This window comes from Cydia fagiglandana, chromosome 21 (assembly GCF_963556715.1).
Source record: "Cydia fagiglandana chromosome 21, ilCydFagi1.1, whole genome shotgun sequence".
Classification (NCBI taxonomy): Eukaryota; Metazoa; Arthropoda; class Insecta; order Lepidoptera; family Tortricidae; genus Cydia; species Cydia fagiglandana.
Window position 1 is genome coordinate 3,083,044 of NC_085952.1, and position 13,384 is coordinate 3,096,427.

At 40.7% G+C, this 13,384-nt stretch overlaps 1 protein-coding gene across 1 annotated transcript in view; it reads right to left on the reverse strand.

The window, feature by feature from the left end:
* Positions 1 to 299: 299 nt before the first annotated feature.
* Positions 300 to 13,384, reverse strand: part of LOC134675010 (facilitated trehalose transporter Tret1-like) — a 36,225-nt gene continuing 23,140 nt past the window's right edge. Inside the window, exons 2-7 of the mRNA XM_063533158.1 lie at positions 10,154 to 10,261; positions 7,589 to 7,828; positions 4,198 to 4,395; positions 2,590 to 2,785; positions 1,707 to 1,833; positions 300 to 1,060 (exon numbers count right to left, since the gene is read on the reverse strand). Of these exons, the coding sequence (XP_063389228.1) occupies positions 374 to 1,060; positions 1,707 to 1,833; positions 2,590 to 2,785; positions 4,198 to 4,395; positions 7,589 to 7,828; positions 10,154 to 10,241 (1,536 nt within the window). The 5' untranslated portion in view covers positions 10,242 to 10,261 and the 3' untranslated portion in view covers positions 300 to 373. The remainder of the gene's footprint in view (positions 1,061 to 1,706; positions 1,834 to 2,589; positions 2,786 to 4,197; positions 4,396 to 7,588; positions 7,829 to 10,153; positions 10,262 to 13,384) is intronic.

The window sequence follows — 13,384 nt, forward strand, 5'->3', positions numbered from 1 at the left end:
AACACGCCTCTATTGTCAAGGCGATATTAGAGTGCGTGTTCAGATAATTTTGAGCTGTTCTGGCCGTTCCGATATAGGTATCCGATGGCAACTTTACACAGATTTGATTATATTTACAAACGGGCTGTTATCTAAAATCTAATTCAAATAAATTAATTCCAATCTTTAATTCTCATCAGCAGGACCACTGCATACATATAATGTTTTGTAAAGAACACATTTTATTATTATTATAAATACTTAAACTCCGAGTCTTGAGAATAAAAATGTTAAAGGACTGATTTGAATTTAATATGTCATTCCAAATATCTTTTACGACCTTTTATTCTGAAACCACGAAATCTCTATAAATACTGCCAGCAATATTTAAAAATTATTTCCTACCGCCCAAAATAGCTTGAATCTGCGACACAGTCTTCCCTTTAGTCTCCGGAATTAAAAAGAACACGAAGAACACACAAATCACCATGAAAGCTGCAAAGAACCAGAAGCAACTGTAGATACCAATGATCTCCATCATAATCGGGAAGCAGAGAGTCACAATGAACACTAAACACCAGTTGAAAATGACCGCAATACCAGAAGCGGTGCCTCTGAATTCAACAGCAAACAATTCCGCCATCATCATCCAAGGAATCGGACCGAAGCCTAACGAGAAAGAGACAATGAATAAAACGAGACAGAGTAGCGGGATCCATCCGAAAGCAGTAACATCATATTTATCCTGCTGTAACTTGAAGAAGATACCTAAAATAATCAAGCAAAGTCCCATGATAACGCAGCTCTGGAGGAGTAAGATCCGTCTACCAGCTTTCTCGATAAGCAAGGAGCTGACGTAAGTGGCAATAGTTTGGACGACGCCAACGATGATGGTCGCGATGACAGGGTCGATGTCGGAGCCGGCGGCGGAGAAGATCTGGTTGGTGTAGAATATGACGGCGTTGATACCGCTGAACTGCTGGAAAAACATGAGACCGAGCGAGCAGATGAGAGCCATGCGCGATGTGCGGTTTGTCACCATGGTGAGCATGCCGGCACGCTGACGCGAGGCTTGGTCCACCTGGAAGGAAAAAATGTAATGGTCAGTTTCTGAAAACAAGCAAAGCTTGAACAAAGCTAAAGTTGGAGTTATAATGGCGAGGATTTGCGCAATTTGAATGAGAAATTTATCAAATTGAACTTCATGAAGTCTCAACACTACGAAATATAACATGGATCTGATTAGGTAAGTTATTTATGCTAGCAAAGAGTTATTTTATTATCGATAGTAGATCTGATGAGGTACAAAGCCTAAAAAAATTGTGCCTTAAATTTGACAGCTGAAGCAGATATTGTTGGTCAAAGCCTAGTATATAGGTATATTAACCTTTTGGACGCCAATGACCGATATATCCGCACCGCAGGTTCAACGCCTAATCAAAAGACTGATTAATCGGTCACAGACCACAGAGCAACATAGACCTACGTGCATATGCATAAAGTTCAATTCCAGTTTGGCACTGCGGTGACGTGGCGTGTGCGTGACAGCTTTTATGTTTGACACGGCGTCGAAAAAGTTAAGCCTGATACGTTGACATTTGACAAATAAGTTACCACAAAACATAAGAAACGCCTTTCAAACTCAGTGCCACAATGTTATCTTTATCTTTAGATATTTTCTTAGATTTCAAGGATAATCAGTCAACTACGTCAACGACGGAACTTACGTCTTTCTGCATATCCTCAAGCTCAGCAGTCAGATCGGCGTTGGGTCCTCGCAGCCACTGCAGCGCGCGCTCCGCATCCCTTCGCCTGTTCTTCTTCAGCAGGTATTGAGGAGTTTCTGGCATCCACCTGAAAACCGCAAAAGATCTCATAATTTTGGTATCTTTCAAAGATCCAATCAGAATACGAGTTTAAATAGTTTAATGTATGGAAGGACATGTGCTGGCCCAGTTTGACTTGAAAGAACCTACCTAATATAATCATAAAGTTATGATGATGAGGAAAAGATCTTACAAAAACACCACAAAGGATGAGTCAGAAAAACTTGCATGGAGAGTTATGAATGAATTCATTGATAGTCGTTATGCACTTTAGAACAATTCTTACCAAAATACCACCACTAATAAAGGAGGCAGCAAAGTGGAGATAATGGACAGAGGTTTCCATTTTGTTCAAACGCCGACGACGAAAGTGAACAGTATTCTAACAGTCAAGAAGAGCTGGAAGAAGGCCCTCAAAGCACCTCGGATTAAGGTCTGAGCTCAACTACTAATGGTTGCCGTATAAGTGTGACGTAGCTTCAGAATCTTACGAATACACAGTAACTATAATAGACGAGGTAGGACCCTCCAATGCATCCAGCTGTCATGCCATCAATGATGAAGGTGAATAGAATGCCAACGGTTAAGAACAGTTGGAAGAATACCCCTAAAGAACCTTAGATGGATATCTCAGTATAACCACCGATGGTAGGTAATAAAGTAGTTAAGGAAACAGCACAGCAGGACTGATAGATAACTTTCGTAAAGAGAGTTCGTAGAGAGTCTAGCCATAAAAAAGATCTGGAAGATCTCTTGGATGATGGTGATGGTTTCCGGTACTTACCAAAACACAGCCACGAGTAGAGGAGGCAGCACAGCAGAGATGATGGACAGAGTTCTCCAATGCGTCCAGCCGCCGACGACGAAGGTGAATAGTATGCCAACAGTCAAGAAGAGCTGGAAGAAGGCGCCCAGAGCGCCTCTGATGGACGTCTCGGCAATCTCCCCGATGTACATGGGCGCGGCCACGCAAATGCCACCTGGAAAGTTAAAAATAATTATTAAGTATCTACTCAAAAATCTAAAATAAAGGAGGGAATTTGTATACAAGCTGATACTACCGGCAACAAACATATCTAACGGAAGGATTCAGTATTTCTTCGGGGGAAGGTTAACGGATGGTCTGTTAATTGTGTCGGCGATGGTAACGACATTCTTGACAAAGTAGTAAGTACTTATAATTTAGGATTTGAGGAGTAGTACTTGATCGCTAATTCTAAACATTACCTAACAATAGGGTAATATTGTTAATTATATTATAAACCTCTTTGGATATTTTTCTGAGGTAATATTAATTCCTACCATAACACTGAACAAATGTCGGTATTACTTAACCGTTCCAAACTTCTAATAGTTCTAAAGAATCGGGGTAACATATTTAAGTGGAATCTTTAGGCTCAAAATTTTATACCGTACTTTTATACATACTAATTTTCTACCGTAGTAGAAAAGGTAGTAAAACAGCCAACCAGGTATTAAAGCAACATTTGCGTTAGAATGCCTAAGTAATTTATGAAAATTTATCCAATGAATGGAGGCCAACGCATAGTGCAGCATAGTTCATATTATTACACTGCCTATGAATAGTAAACTTGGCGTACCTACTTCAAAGCAACGTTTATAACAACTAAGCGCATCCGCAGTTATACCAATTTACACGGTGGCCAAAAAATAAATGCATTCCCGTTGCCAGGGAGGTTTTGGGATTATATACTGAGCAACTTATACTATGGGACGAACCCCGAAATCGTATTTAAAAATTAACTGTTTCATACATTTTGCCTGGTCCATTTTCTATGGGAAGGTACATTATTTTATCGCGATTTCGGGGTTGGCCCCATAGTAAAAGTTGCTCAGTATAATCCCAAAAGTTCTCTGGCAACGGGAATGCACTTATCTTTTGGCCACCCTGTATATCTGACGTTTGAAGAGTACTGTATTAATACTACCACTTGCTAGCTCGATTTAACTAAAGTATAAATCTGCGTAAGAGACTGGAATATCCCAGATTGATCTATATTCTCTAGTTCTAAAGCGAGGCAGTTTATTACTTTGACGTCATGTACCTACTTACGAGTATAAACTGTTACTGTTTTTAGAATCAGGAGCAGGATATGATCTATAGACTATCTATAACACAGCGTCGATGGCATAGTTGGTTTAGCGCGGGGATGTGGTTACTAGGGACAGGGCGACAAGTTTTTTGGGGGCGGCAAATTGTGACAAGAAATTTGCTAATGATAACAAGAAATAACTCAAAATGTAGTCAATATGATGGGTGCTGAGAAAGAGGCGGCTACGGGACCTGGGGCTTAGGGCGGCAAAGACTGAAAATCCGCCACTGGGGAAAATGGATAGTAGGGCGTCCGTTTTAAAATTTACAAGCTCTTACCAGTGGCCAATCCAGCGAAGAACCTAGCAGCGATCAGCATACCAGCACCATTAGCGAAGATCGTCAGTAACCAGTTCAGCAGGAACGGCACAGATAGTATGAGGATGGTGGGGCGTCTTCCGACCTTCTCAGCTAGCACGCCTACTGGCAACGCAGCGATGGCTGCGCCTATAGCCAGGATGGAAGACACCAGGGAACCTGGAATGAGAAATGTTGATTAGTGGGGAAATTGATAGGTATAGCCCATCATGGGCATATGAGTGAAAAATGTGGTAACGTAATACTATGTCTAGACGGTGTTTAGAGCAATTATTTCATGAAACCTATGCCGCCAAAAATACGGGGGTGCGGGGGACGAGGTGAGCGAGGTCCCGTGCGGTGATTGGTCCGTTCAAAGACACGGACGTCACACAAAGACACTTTCGACTCGAAAATGGAGTAAAACTACCGTATGCGTGGCAGAGGGGGTAGAGCTCAGTCTGCTTGTCTGTGGTAATAATCCATAGTAAAATTGTAAAATGCTCCTAATAATATTCAGACATCTATTATATTATGCGGGTCGCTTCCAACCGGTACGAATGGAGGTCCAAGGGGGAGGCCTATGTTCAGCAGTGGACGTCTTATGGCTGAGATAATGATGATGATGATGATCTATTATATAGGTATTCAGACAAGTTCATTGGTCTATAAACATTTGTAGGCAGGTAATTGACACGACCCACATGCGGGCGGACGCTCTCTCATTGTATTGATTAGATAACAGGAACCGCCAGGGTCGCGGTCACAACACGATCATGTTGCATAAACATCCAATAAAATGTAATCATTCACAAAAAAGAACGGGAATCACTACACAGTTATCTTCATGTACCGTCAGCTGCAGAAGTTGCTAAGCGGGCGAGGTGTTCAAAATGATCTTGACGCGACTTTATTGTTAAGAGAATAAGAGCGTGTCAAGGTAATTTTGAACATCTCACACGCTTAGCAACTTCTGCTGCTGACTGTATTGCCTTCATCTGGACGTGACGCGTATAGGAGATACCATTAATAGCTTGCAGAAATCTGCATTATATAGGTACCGTTGAAATTAAAGCTTAGTTATCAAAGGTTAGAATATCGGCTTCTTAGCTTTATCAGAAGTATTACGAGTATAATTTTTGATATGGATCGGAACGCAAATCAAGAAAATCTCTTTGAATAGCATATAAATAAAATCACATGCTACGCCCACCTCAAGTGAATGGGATATAAGTGAATGACCACATTATCAAATATAATCATCAGCTGATTATTAGCTACCAAAAGCACGTGTCTCCTTCCTCGTGACATGCCAAGCGCCACCGCTCAAAACAGACCCACTCATTGTGCACTCATTGCTATAATTATCTAGACTAGAGCAACATTGCAAGTTCCCAAATGACATTTCGAATGGTTATGCCAAGTATCTGAACCGTCGGAACCGTCGGAACCGTCGCATTGCTGCTATTATAAGCACAGATTATATACGAGTAGGTACCTTGTTCTTCCGACTGTAGGTTTATGATTTTAAGAAGAGACGAAGGGAACGAATGTCAATGAATGGATTCACGACCAACGGAAAAAATTGTACCTATAGAAATAACGATTCGAAATTCTAAATTTTAAATAACGTCCTCAATCATTGTTTTATATTGAAAGTATTTTTTGCCCGTGACCTCTCTTTACGGTGTAATAGGTACCATCAGCAAGATTTGTTTCTATAAAGCAAGAGAGAGAGAGTATTTTAATGCTATGGGCGGTAGGTAGAGTCATTTCACCTTCCTATATGCTTATCTAATTGTAATTTCAAGAAAGGATGAGTGAAAGCTACATCAACATCTTTTACATAATCCTGTATTCAAGGTTTTGCCAAGAACTTGTACATCGTGTCAACGAAACGAAAAACAAAATAGTTCATTAGAAAAACAAGACGTAAAACGCGTCATTTTCACCAAATCTATAACGATACAACAGCACATGTTACTATAATAAAATCACACATTTACGTCGTTGCTCTATTGAGCTCGAAAATCAGGAACGTATACCGAGTGGTGTGACACACCCACCCAGCTGGAAGCTCGCCAAACGACATCAAAACATTCTTAGACGTGTAATGGCTCATGTCATTCCAAGTCTGTAAGACTTACTACATTCTTCTTCTAAATAATCAGAATATCCTTAGAAGAAAGAAGACTCAAGGGGATATAGGTTTCGTAGGGACTTGAACCGTCTTGCTGATAGAGTTGGGAGAAACAAATATAGGCGTAGTGGACGTTATGAATGGCGCGTGGATGAAACTAGATGAGGCGTGACTTGGTATAGCTGTAGTTAATTCTATTCTGGTTTGGATGGTGATAGGAGACTGATAGAATAAGCAACAGTGAATATTCTACTCTGTTGTTCTGGTTTCTATGTGCTAAAATGACTTACAAGGCTAGTGGAATAGAGTCTAAACTTACTCTGAGCCGTCTTCAACAGCAAATCCGCAGGTTGGAATAAGGAGTTAACCCATCACAGTCGCATTAGTGGTTCCGTTGATGTATATGAACGGCAGCTCTGATACCACCACGGGGTAGACGACGCCATTAATGATGGTGGTGTTGGGCAGCTTGGTGCTGTTGGGGTTGGGGTTTGAAGCTGTGATAACTCAGAGAGATTTAGGCAAAGACAAGAATTTAAACTTTCTTTGAGCCGTTTCCAAAAGCAAATCCGCATGTTGGAATAAGGAGCTAACCATCACAGTCGTATTGGTCGTTCTGTTGATGTAGATGAACGGCAGTTCTGACACGACCACGGGGTAGACGACGCCATTGATGATGGTGGTGTTAGGGAGCTTGGTGCTGTTGGGGTTGGGGGGTTGGAGATGTGGTAACTCTAGAGAGGTTCAGGCAAAGACAAGAATTTAAACTTACTTTGAGCTGTTTCCAACAGCAAATCCGCAGGTTGGAATAAAGAGTTAACTATCACAGTCACATTAGTGGTTCTGTTGATGTAGATGAACGGCAGTTCTGATACGACCACGGGGTAGACGACGCCATTGATGATGGTGGTGTTGGGGAGCTTGGTACTGTTGGGGTTGGGGGGTTGGAGCTGTGATAACTCTAGAAAGGTTTAGGCAAAGATAGACAAGAATTTAAACTTACTTTGAGCTGTTTCCAGCAGCAAATCCGCAGGTTGGAATAAGGAGTTAACCATCACAGTCGTATTGGTTGTTCTGTTGATGTAGATGAACGGCAGTTCTGATACGACCACGGGGTAGACGACGCCATCGATGATGGTGGTGTTAGGGAGCTTGGTGCTGTTGGGATTGGGGTTTGAAGCTGTGATAACTCTAGAAAGGTTTAGGCAAAGATAGACAAGTATTTAAACTTACTTTGAGCTGTTTCCAGCAGCAAATCCGCGGGTTGGAATAAAGAGTTAACCATCACAGTCGTATTGGTCGTTCTGTTGATGTATATGAACGGCAGTTCTGATACGACCACGGGGTAGACGACGCCATTGATGATGGTGGTGTTGGGGAGCTTGGTGCTGTTGGGGTTGGGGGGTTGGAGCTGTGGCAGCGCGGGGGAGGTCCAGGCGAGGATGGTGCCGGCGATCACCGCGCCGATGGCCGCTGGAACAGAAAGTTGTCGTTGAAGGGATGTAAAAGATCTCGGAGAGTTTGTAAAACCAAAAGCCCCACTCAGTAAATCGTCCTTTTAGTCCCATTCGCAAATCGCCCTTTTTGTAAAAAAATTCAAAAAAGAAGATGAAACTAGTTTTTTTATAGATTTTCGTTATTATTACCTAGATTAATGTAAGATCTAAAAATAGCGACTCGTGTAAACACATTCACTTTCTGTTCATAGGCGCTTTTCTCTACATACCTACGAGAAAAAGCGTGCTATCGGCTAGCAGTGAATGCGAGGTTATCATAACCATCAATAGAGAAACGATTGTTTCGCCTGTATGATTTTTCGTGAAAGCGTCTATCGCAGATCGAAAATTTTGCTAATCAAGTAATCAGACTTTTAAGACATTTTAGAGAAGAGGTGTTTTGCGAAAGATTCAAACGTTTTACAAACAATTTACTGACCTTATTTACTATCATTACATTGTAATTGACAGTAACGAGATAGACATACATATGTATATCACACAAGCTAAATCGACCGAGCATCGCCATCGTTCGACAATCTATAAATATATCGGAATACGTTCACCCACAATAGTTAAGCGGTCAGATTCATATTGGCATGTTTACATTATCTATCTAGTCTAGCGGCGCGATTCGAACTTTAAGATATCGCGCCGTTAGACATTCACTAGATATGAAATAGTAAAGATATGTGACGTTCCACGACAAAAGGTACCTTATGGCGGCTGGCGCTTACGCTTATTATTAACGCCGCTCCAATATTCAGTCGGGGCAATGGTACCTTTTGCCATGGAACGTCACATATCTTTACTATTTCATATCTAGTGCATCTCTAATTCATTTCCCGAATCGCGCCGTTGGAATTCGAATACAAATGGTTAATAATCACACATCGTACATTTTGGAGAAATTTCTGTGCAGCGTTGTTGATATATCTATACAAACTAGTGATCTATACAAAAACTGTAGGTACCGGAACCGGAAATTCCCGATTCGCACCAATCTCATTAGTCGCAGTACCTCAGGAGCATTCACTATTTTACGGTGCATTGAGTTCAGCCAGCAGACAAAATCGGAGCGCTTTTTAGGGTTCCGTACCTCAAAAGGAAAAAACGGAACCCTTATAGGATCACTCGTGCTTCTGTCCGTCTGTCACAACCTATTTTCTCGGAAATTACTGGACCAATTAAGTTGAAATTTGGTCCACATATGTAATCTCCGAAACAACTGGGTCTAAAATAAAAAAAAAATAGGTTAAAAATAGTTCTTTACCTATAGATGATAGGAAAACCTATTAGAAATGTGCAGTCAAGCGTAAGTCAGACTTAGGGTCGGTTGCACCAAACTGTTCGTATCGTTAAAGAGTTCGCTAAACTTTTATGTATGGAAAGTTTCATAGTAAGGCGCCGGGGCGCGCCGGCTGACGTTGATCAGTCTGTCAAATGTGGTTGGTGCAACTGGCCCTTAATGTACCCTTGGAACGCGAGTCCGACTCGCACTTGGCCGATTTTTTAGATCATAATACGGTTACCAAAAAGCTTTATTCTGCGCAATAAAAGTAGTAGTAGTAGTAGTAAAATACGTTATTGTACAAAAAGAAACATAAAAACATGAAAGAGCACACGTCGTCAAAAGTCGTCATTCGGCTTTTGCCGAATGCGCGTCGATATATCTGGGGAGACCCTAAAACTTTAATTGAATCCATAACTCACGCGCATGTGACAATTAGGTAAGTACGCGTCTAATATTAGCGCGGAATTCGTAAACCGTTCGGAGACTGAACGTGGGTATCGAAACTTGTTTATGTTTACATTTAATATTAGCGCGTCTTACCAGCGTAATACCTACCTATAACCGACTAACGGATAGGTATAATACTTAGCTAAATGTCTTTAAATCTTGCATGTACCTATTTGTGTAGGTACAGTTTAGGCCAATCAAATTAGATCCAAAAATAGCGTTTGAGGAATTAATTCCCAGCAAGCTGGAAATTGTTTTAATACTTTCATTTGCCATAATCCGAGATTGCTCCATCCCAGGAGGTGCGCATATATTTTGGGAGCCTTAAAACCTCTCGATGTAGAAGGAACCCACCATGAATTATTTACAATGGCACTCTAGCTGCTCTAGCATCAAAATCCACGGAGGAAACACTCAAGTACGTTTGTATGGAGAAATGACCACTCCTGTTGGCTCTTAAGTTATTTTTGTGCATTAGGTACCTACTTTATGACTCATGTCATGAATCATGAGTTCATCAATTTTGTCAATTTAGCTAAGTTTTGAAGTATAATATTTTACCAGCAACAGCGGCGATGTACTGCGGAGCTTTCTTCGTCTGCCCGCCCTTCTCCTGGACGGAGAGCATGTGCAATGTCGGCTTGTCCATGGTTCAGTCACGTTGGCATTCTGGAACAAACGGAAACGAGGTTAGTTCACCACTCAAACACTGTACTGGGGGGCGATTTTTGAATTTCGATCGGTCGATTTCAACACTCGAAAATCGGTGGAAAACAGCGAAAAGCTAATTAGGGTTCCGTACCCAAAGGGTAAAACGGGACCCTATTACTAAGACTCTGCTGTCCGTCCGTCCGTCCGTCTGTCACCAGGCTGTATCTCACGAACCGTGATAGCTAGACAGTTGAAATTTTTACAGATGATGTATTTCTGTTGCCGCTATAACAACAAATACTAAAAACCGTGACCGTATTTTTTTTGCATTATGGTACGGAACCCTTTGTGCGCGAGTCCGACTCGCACTTGCCCGGTTTTTTTTGTAATACGAGCGAAATAAATTTGGAATCGAGAGGTGTTCACCACTCGTTTTAAATTCTATTAGTAGAATTAAAATGCCTAGTAGTGGAGATATTATTGAACAAAATACACGAAATAAGCGGTCGAAATTCAAAAATCGGCCGCATGTACTGTCTACAGTGCGAAAAAAAATTTGGCCGTTTTAGCCGTTTCATACATTTTGGCTGGTCCCTTTTTCACGGGAGGGTAAATATATTTTTCGCGATTTCGGGAATGCTCCCATAGTAAAAGTTGCTGTATTAATCCCAAAACTACCCTGGCGACGGGAATGCAGTTATTTTTTGGTCACCCTGTATTTTATGTTATAGGAGGTAAACAAGGAGACGAATCGACTGATGGTAAGCAATTACCAACGCGCAACACCAGAGAGGCAAGTGCGTTGCCGGCTGACAAGATGGGAGTACGATTTTTTTTAGGTTTTACTATATACAATATATAAGTAGTTCGTTTTTTTAGCATTAGAAAAAAGGTAAACGATCTTGATGTGTCTTTTAATTGAAAAACACGTTTTAAAAATAAGTTTTGGCAAATATCTAACAATTATGAATCTAATACGATCATTTTTATTCTTCTGCTTTCAATAAGTTATTATCACAGATTTTTTAAAAGCGTCAAGATCGCTTACCTTCTTTCTAATGCTAAAAAAACGAACTATATTGTGATTTGACTGCAGTCTTCAACGTGTCGAGCTTCTAATTTTTCTTGAGAAGTAAAGTATTCTCTATCATCCATTGAACAATTATTAATTATTACTAGCAATGCACGCACGAGAACTTTCCAAAGTTGCGAAACTTTCCACATGAGAATTTCTCGGTAACTTCTGAGAATGTTCTCGAGAACGAGAATTTATTTATTTATCTTAGTTTATACCATGAATATTCACGATAGTTTAGGTGTAGTATCCTTACCCCCAGAAAATTCCGACTTTTGGTCTACCGCTTCCGGTCAGAAAAATGTATGACGGCCCGGCCAAACGGTCAGACCTAGATGGGGGGTGCTCGACCAAATGTCATAGAGGGACCCTGGCAGTTTTGACGCGGCCATGTTTTATTTAATATGGCAGACTTTTTTTTTAATTTTTCAAGTTTGTCCTAGCGCGCTGAAATTTTGATCACGGAATCTCGGGGTCCCCTAGATACCTATGAACATTTTTTTTTGGAAAAATGCTACAATTGCGGGAAAACTGGCCACTTTTATTTTGTATGGCAACTTTTAAACGGTGCGTGATAGGTGGGGGGTGCTCGACCAAATGTCATAGATGGCTCCGAGACAAAACAAACTGCATTAAAAAAAATCAAAAAGGCCGACTTTTTTTTAATTTTTTCAAGTTGGTCCGAGGGCGCTGAGATTTGGCATGGCGGGAGATAGAGGCCTCTAGTCTAGATTCCTATGATATATTTTTTTGGAAAAAATCCAAGATGGCGGAACAATAAATTTCCATGTTGCAGAATGTTCTGAGAACATTCTCGAGAACGTTTCCGCTTTTTGGGAATGTTCTGCAATTTGTACATTGCTAATTATTACTCATATCAAAGAGAACCAGTAGGTATTTTTCTCCATGAGTTGTTGTTTTGACAACAAACTATAGAAGCGGAGCGTGAATCTCGCGACCTAAACGCGTAAGCGCCATGAATTTGTCTCCTCTATAGATAGTAATAATAATAACTCAATGCTATCATGTATGTTTACTATTATTATGTCACCGAGCACTGACCTTCCAACGGTGTCAGCGCACCCAAGTCACCCGAGTACATAATGTACAAAACAATGCAACAAATATGCAAATATATGCTAAAATGCATAATAGTTTCAAATCCGGTCAGGGATCGTCCATTTTATCATGTGCGTGAAAATGTTACATATTTGCTGTGACTTATTTTTCAAAAATGTTTTTCGATATGATATTTAACTCTACTGACAGCTATTAAAGTTCAAATTTCAACAAATATTTTTTATTATATGCAGTAAGGGGTTAAAGAGACACGTCATAATTGTGTAGTTTTTTCCTAATGCTATCATGGAGCGTTCTACGCATTTTATTTTCTGTGTTGCGACTTTTTTTTTGGCATTTAAAGCAGGTGATTATTTTTCTGTGCATATTTTTTATCATTTGTCATAGAAAAGGAATCTCTTATATCTGTAAATCCTCAGAAAATTCGCGTTTATACGGGACAAACGGTAGACAATTTCATGGGTTGCTCCTTATGTCCCCCCCTGTAGGTACCTAACCTATATGGCGAGAATAGCACAACCCCATCTCGTCCCGTGGGTGTCGTATAAGGCGACTAAGGGAAAACTGGCGACAGATATGCATATTGAGCAAGGCTCGCCCGTATCCTTAGTGGGGTCCTTGCTCACAAGAGCTGTGCGCGTGCCACATCGAGAAAAAAAAACTTATATGGCGTATGCCATACTTAGGTACATACTATTTGTACCCTGTACCTGTAAAGGGCTATAACGGTCCATTGTGAACCGTCATGCAATTTATCTCATCCGACAAACAATGACTCAGGCGCGTCCCGATCAGTGCAGTTGACATGCAGTTGACAATTATTAAATGTAGTATGTCATAAATGATAAAAGTATCTTTACTTTAGATTGAACTAGAATTGTAAAGGGGAGGTATATACCTAATCGGCCTATAAGGGAGGACGCTGAGGGCATTAATTAATATGTACTCAGGAATCAGGTCTTCTGTATATTCTTTTAACAAACACA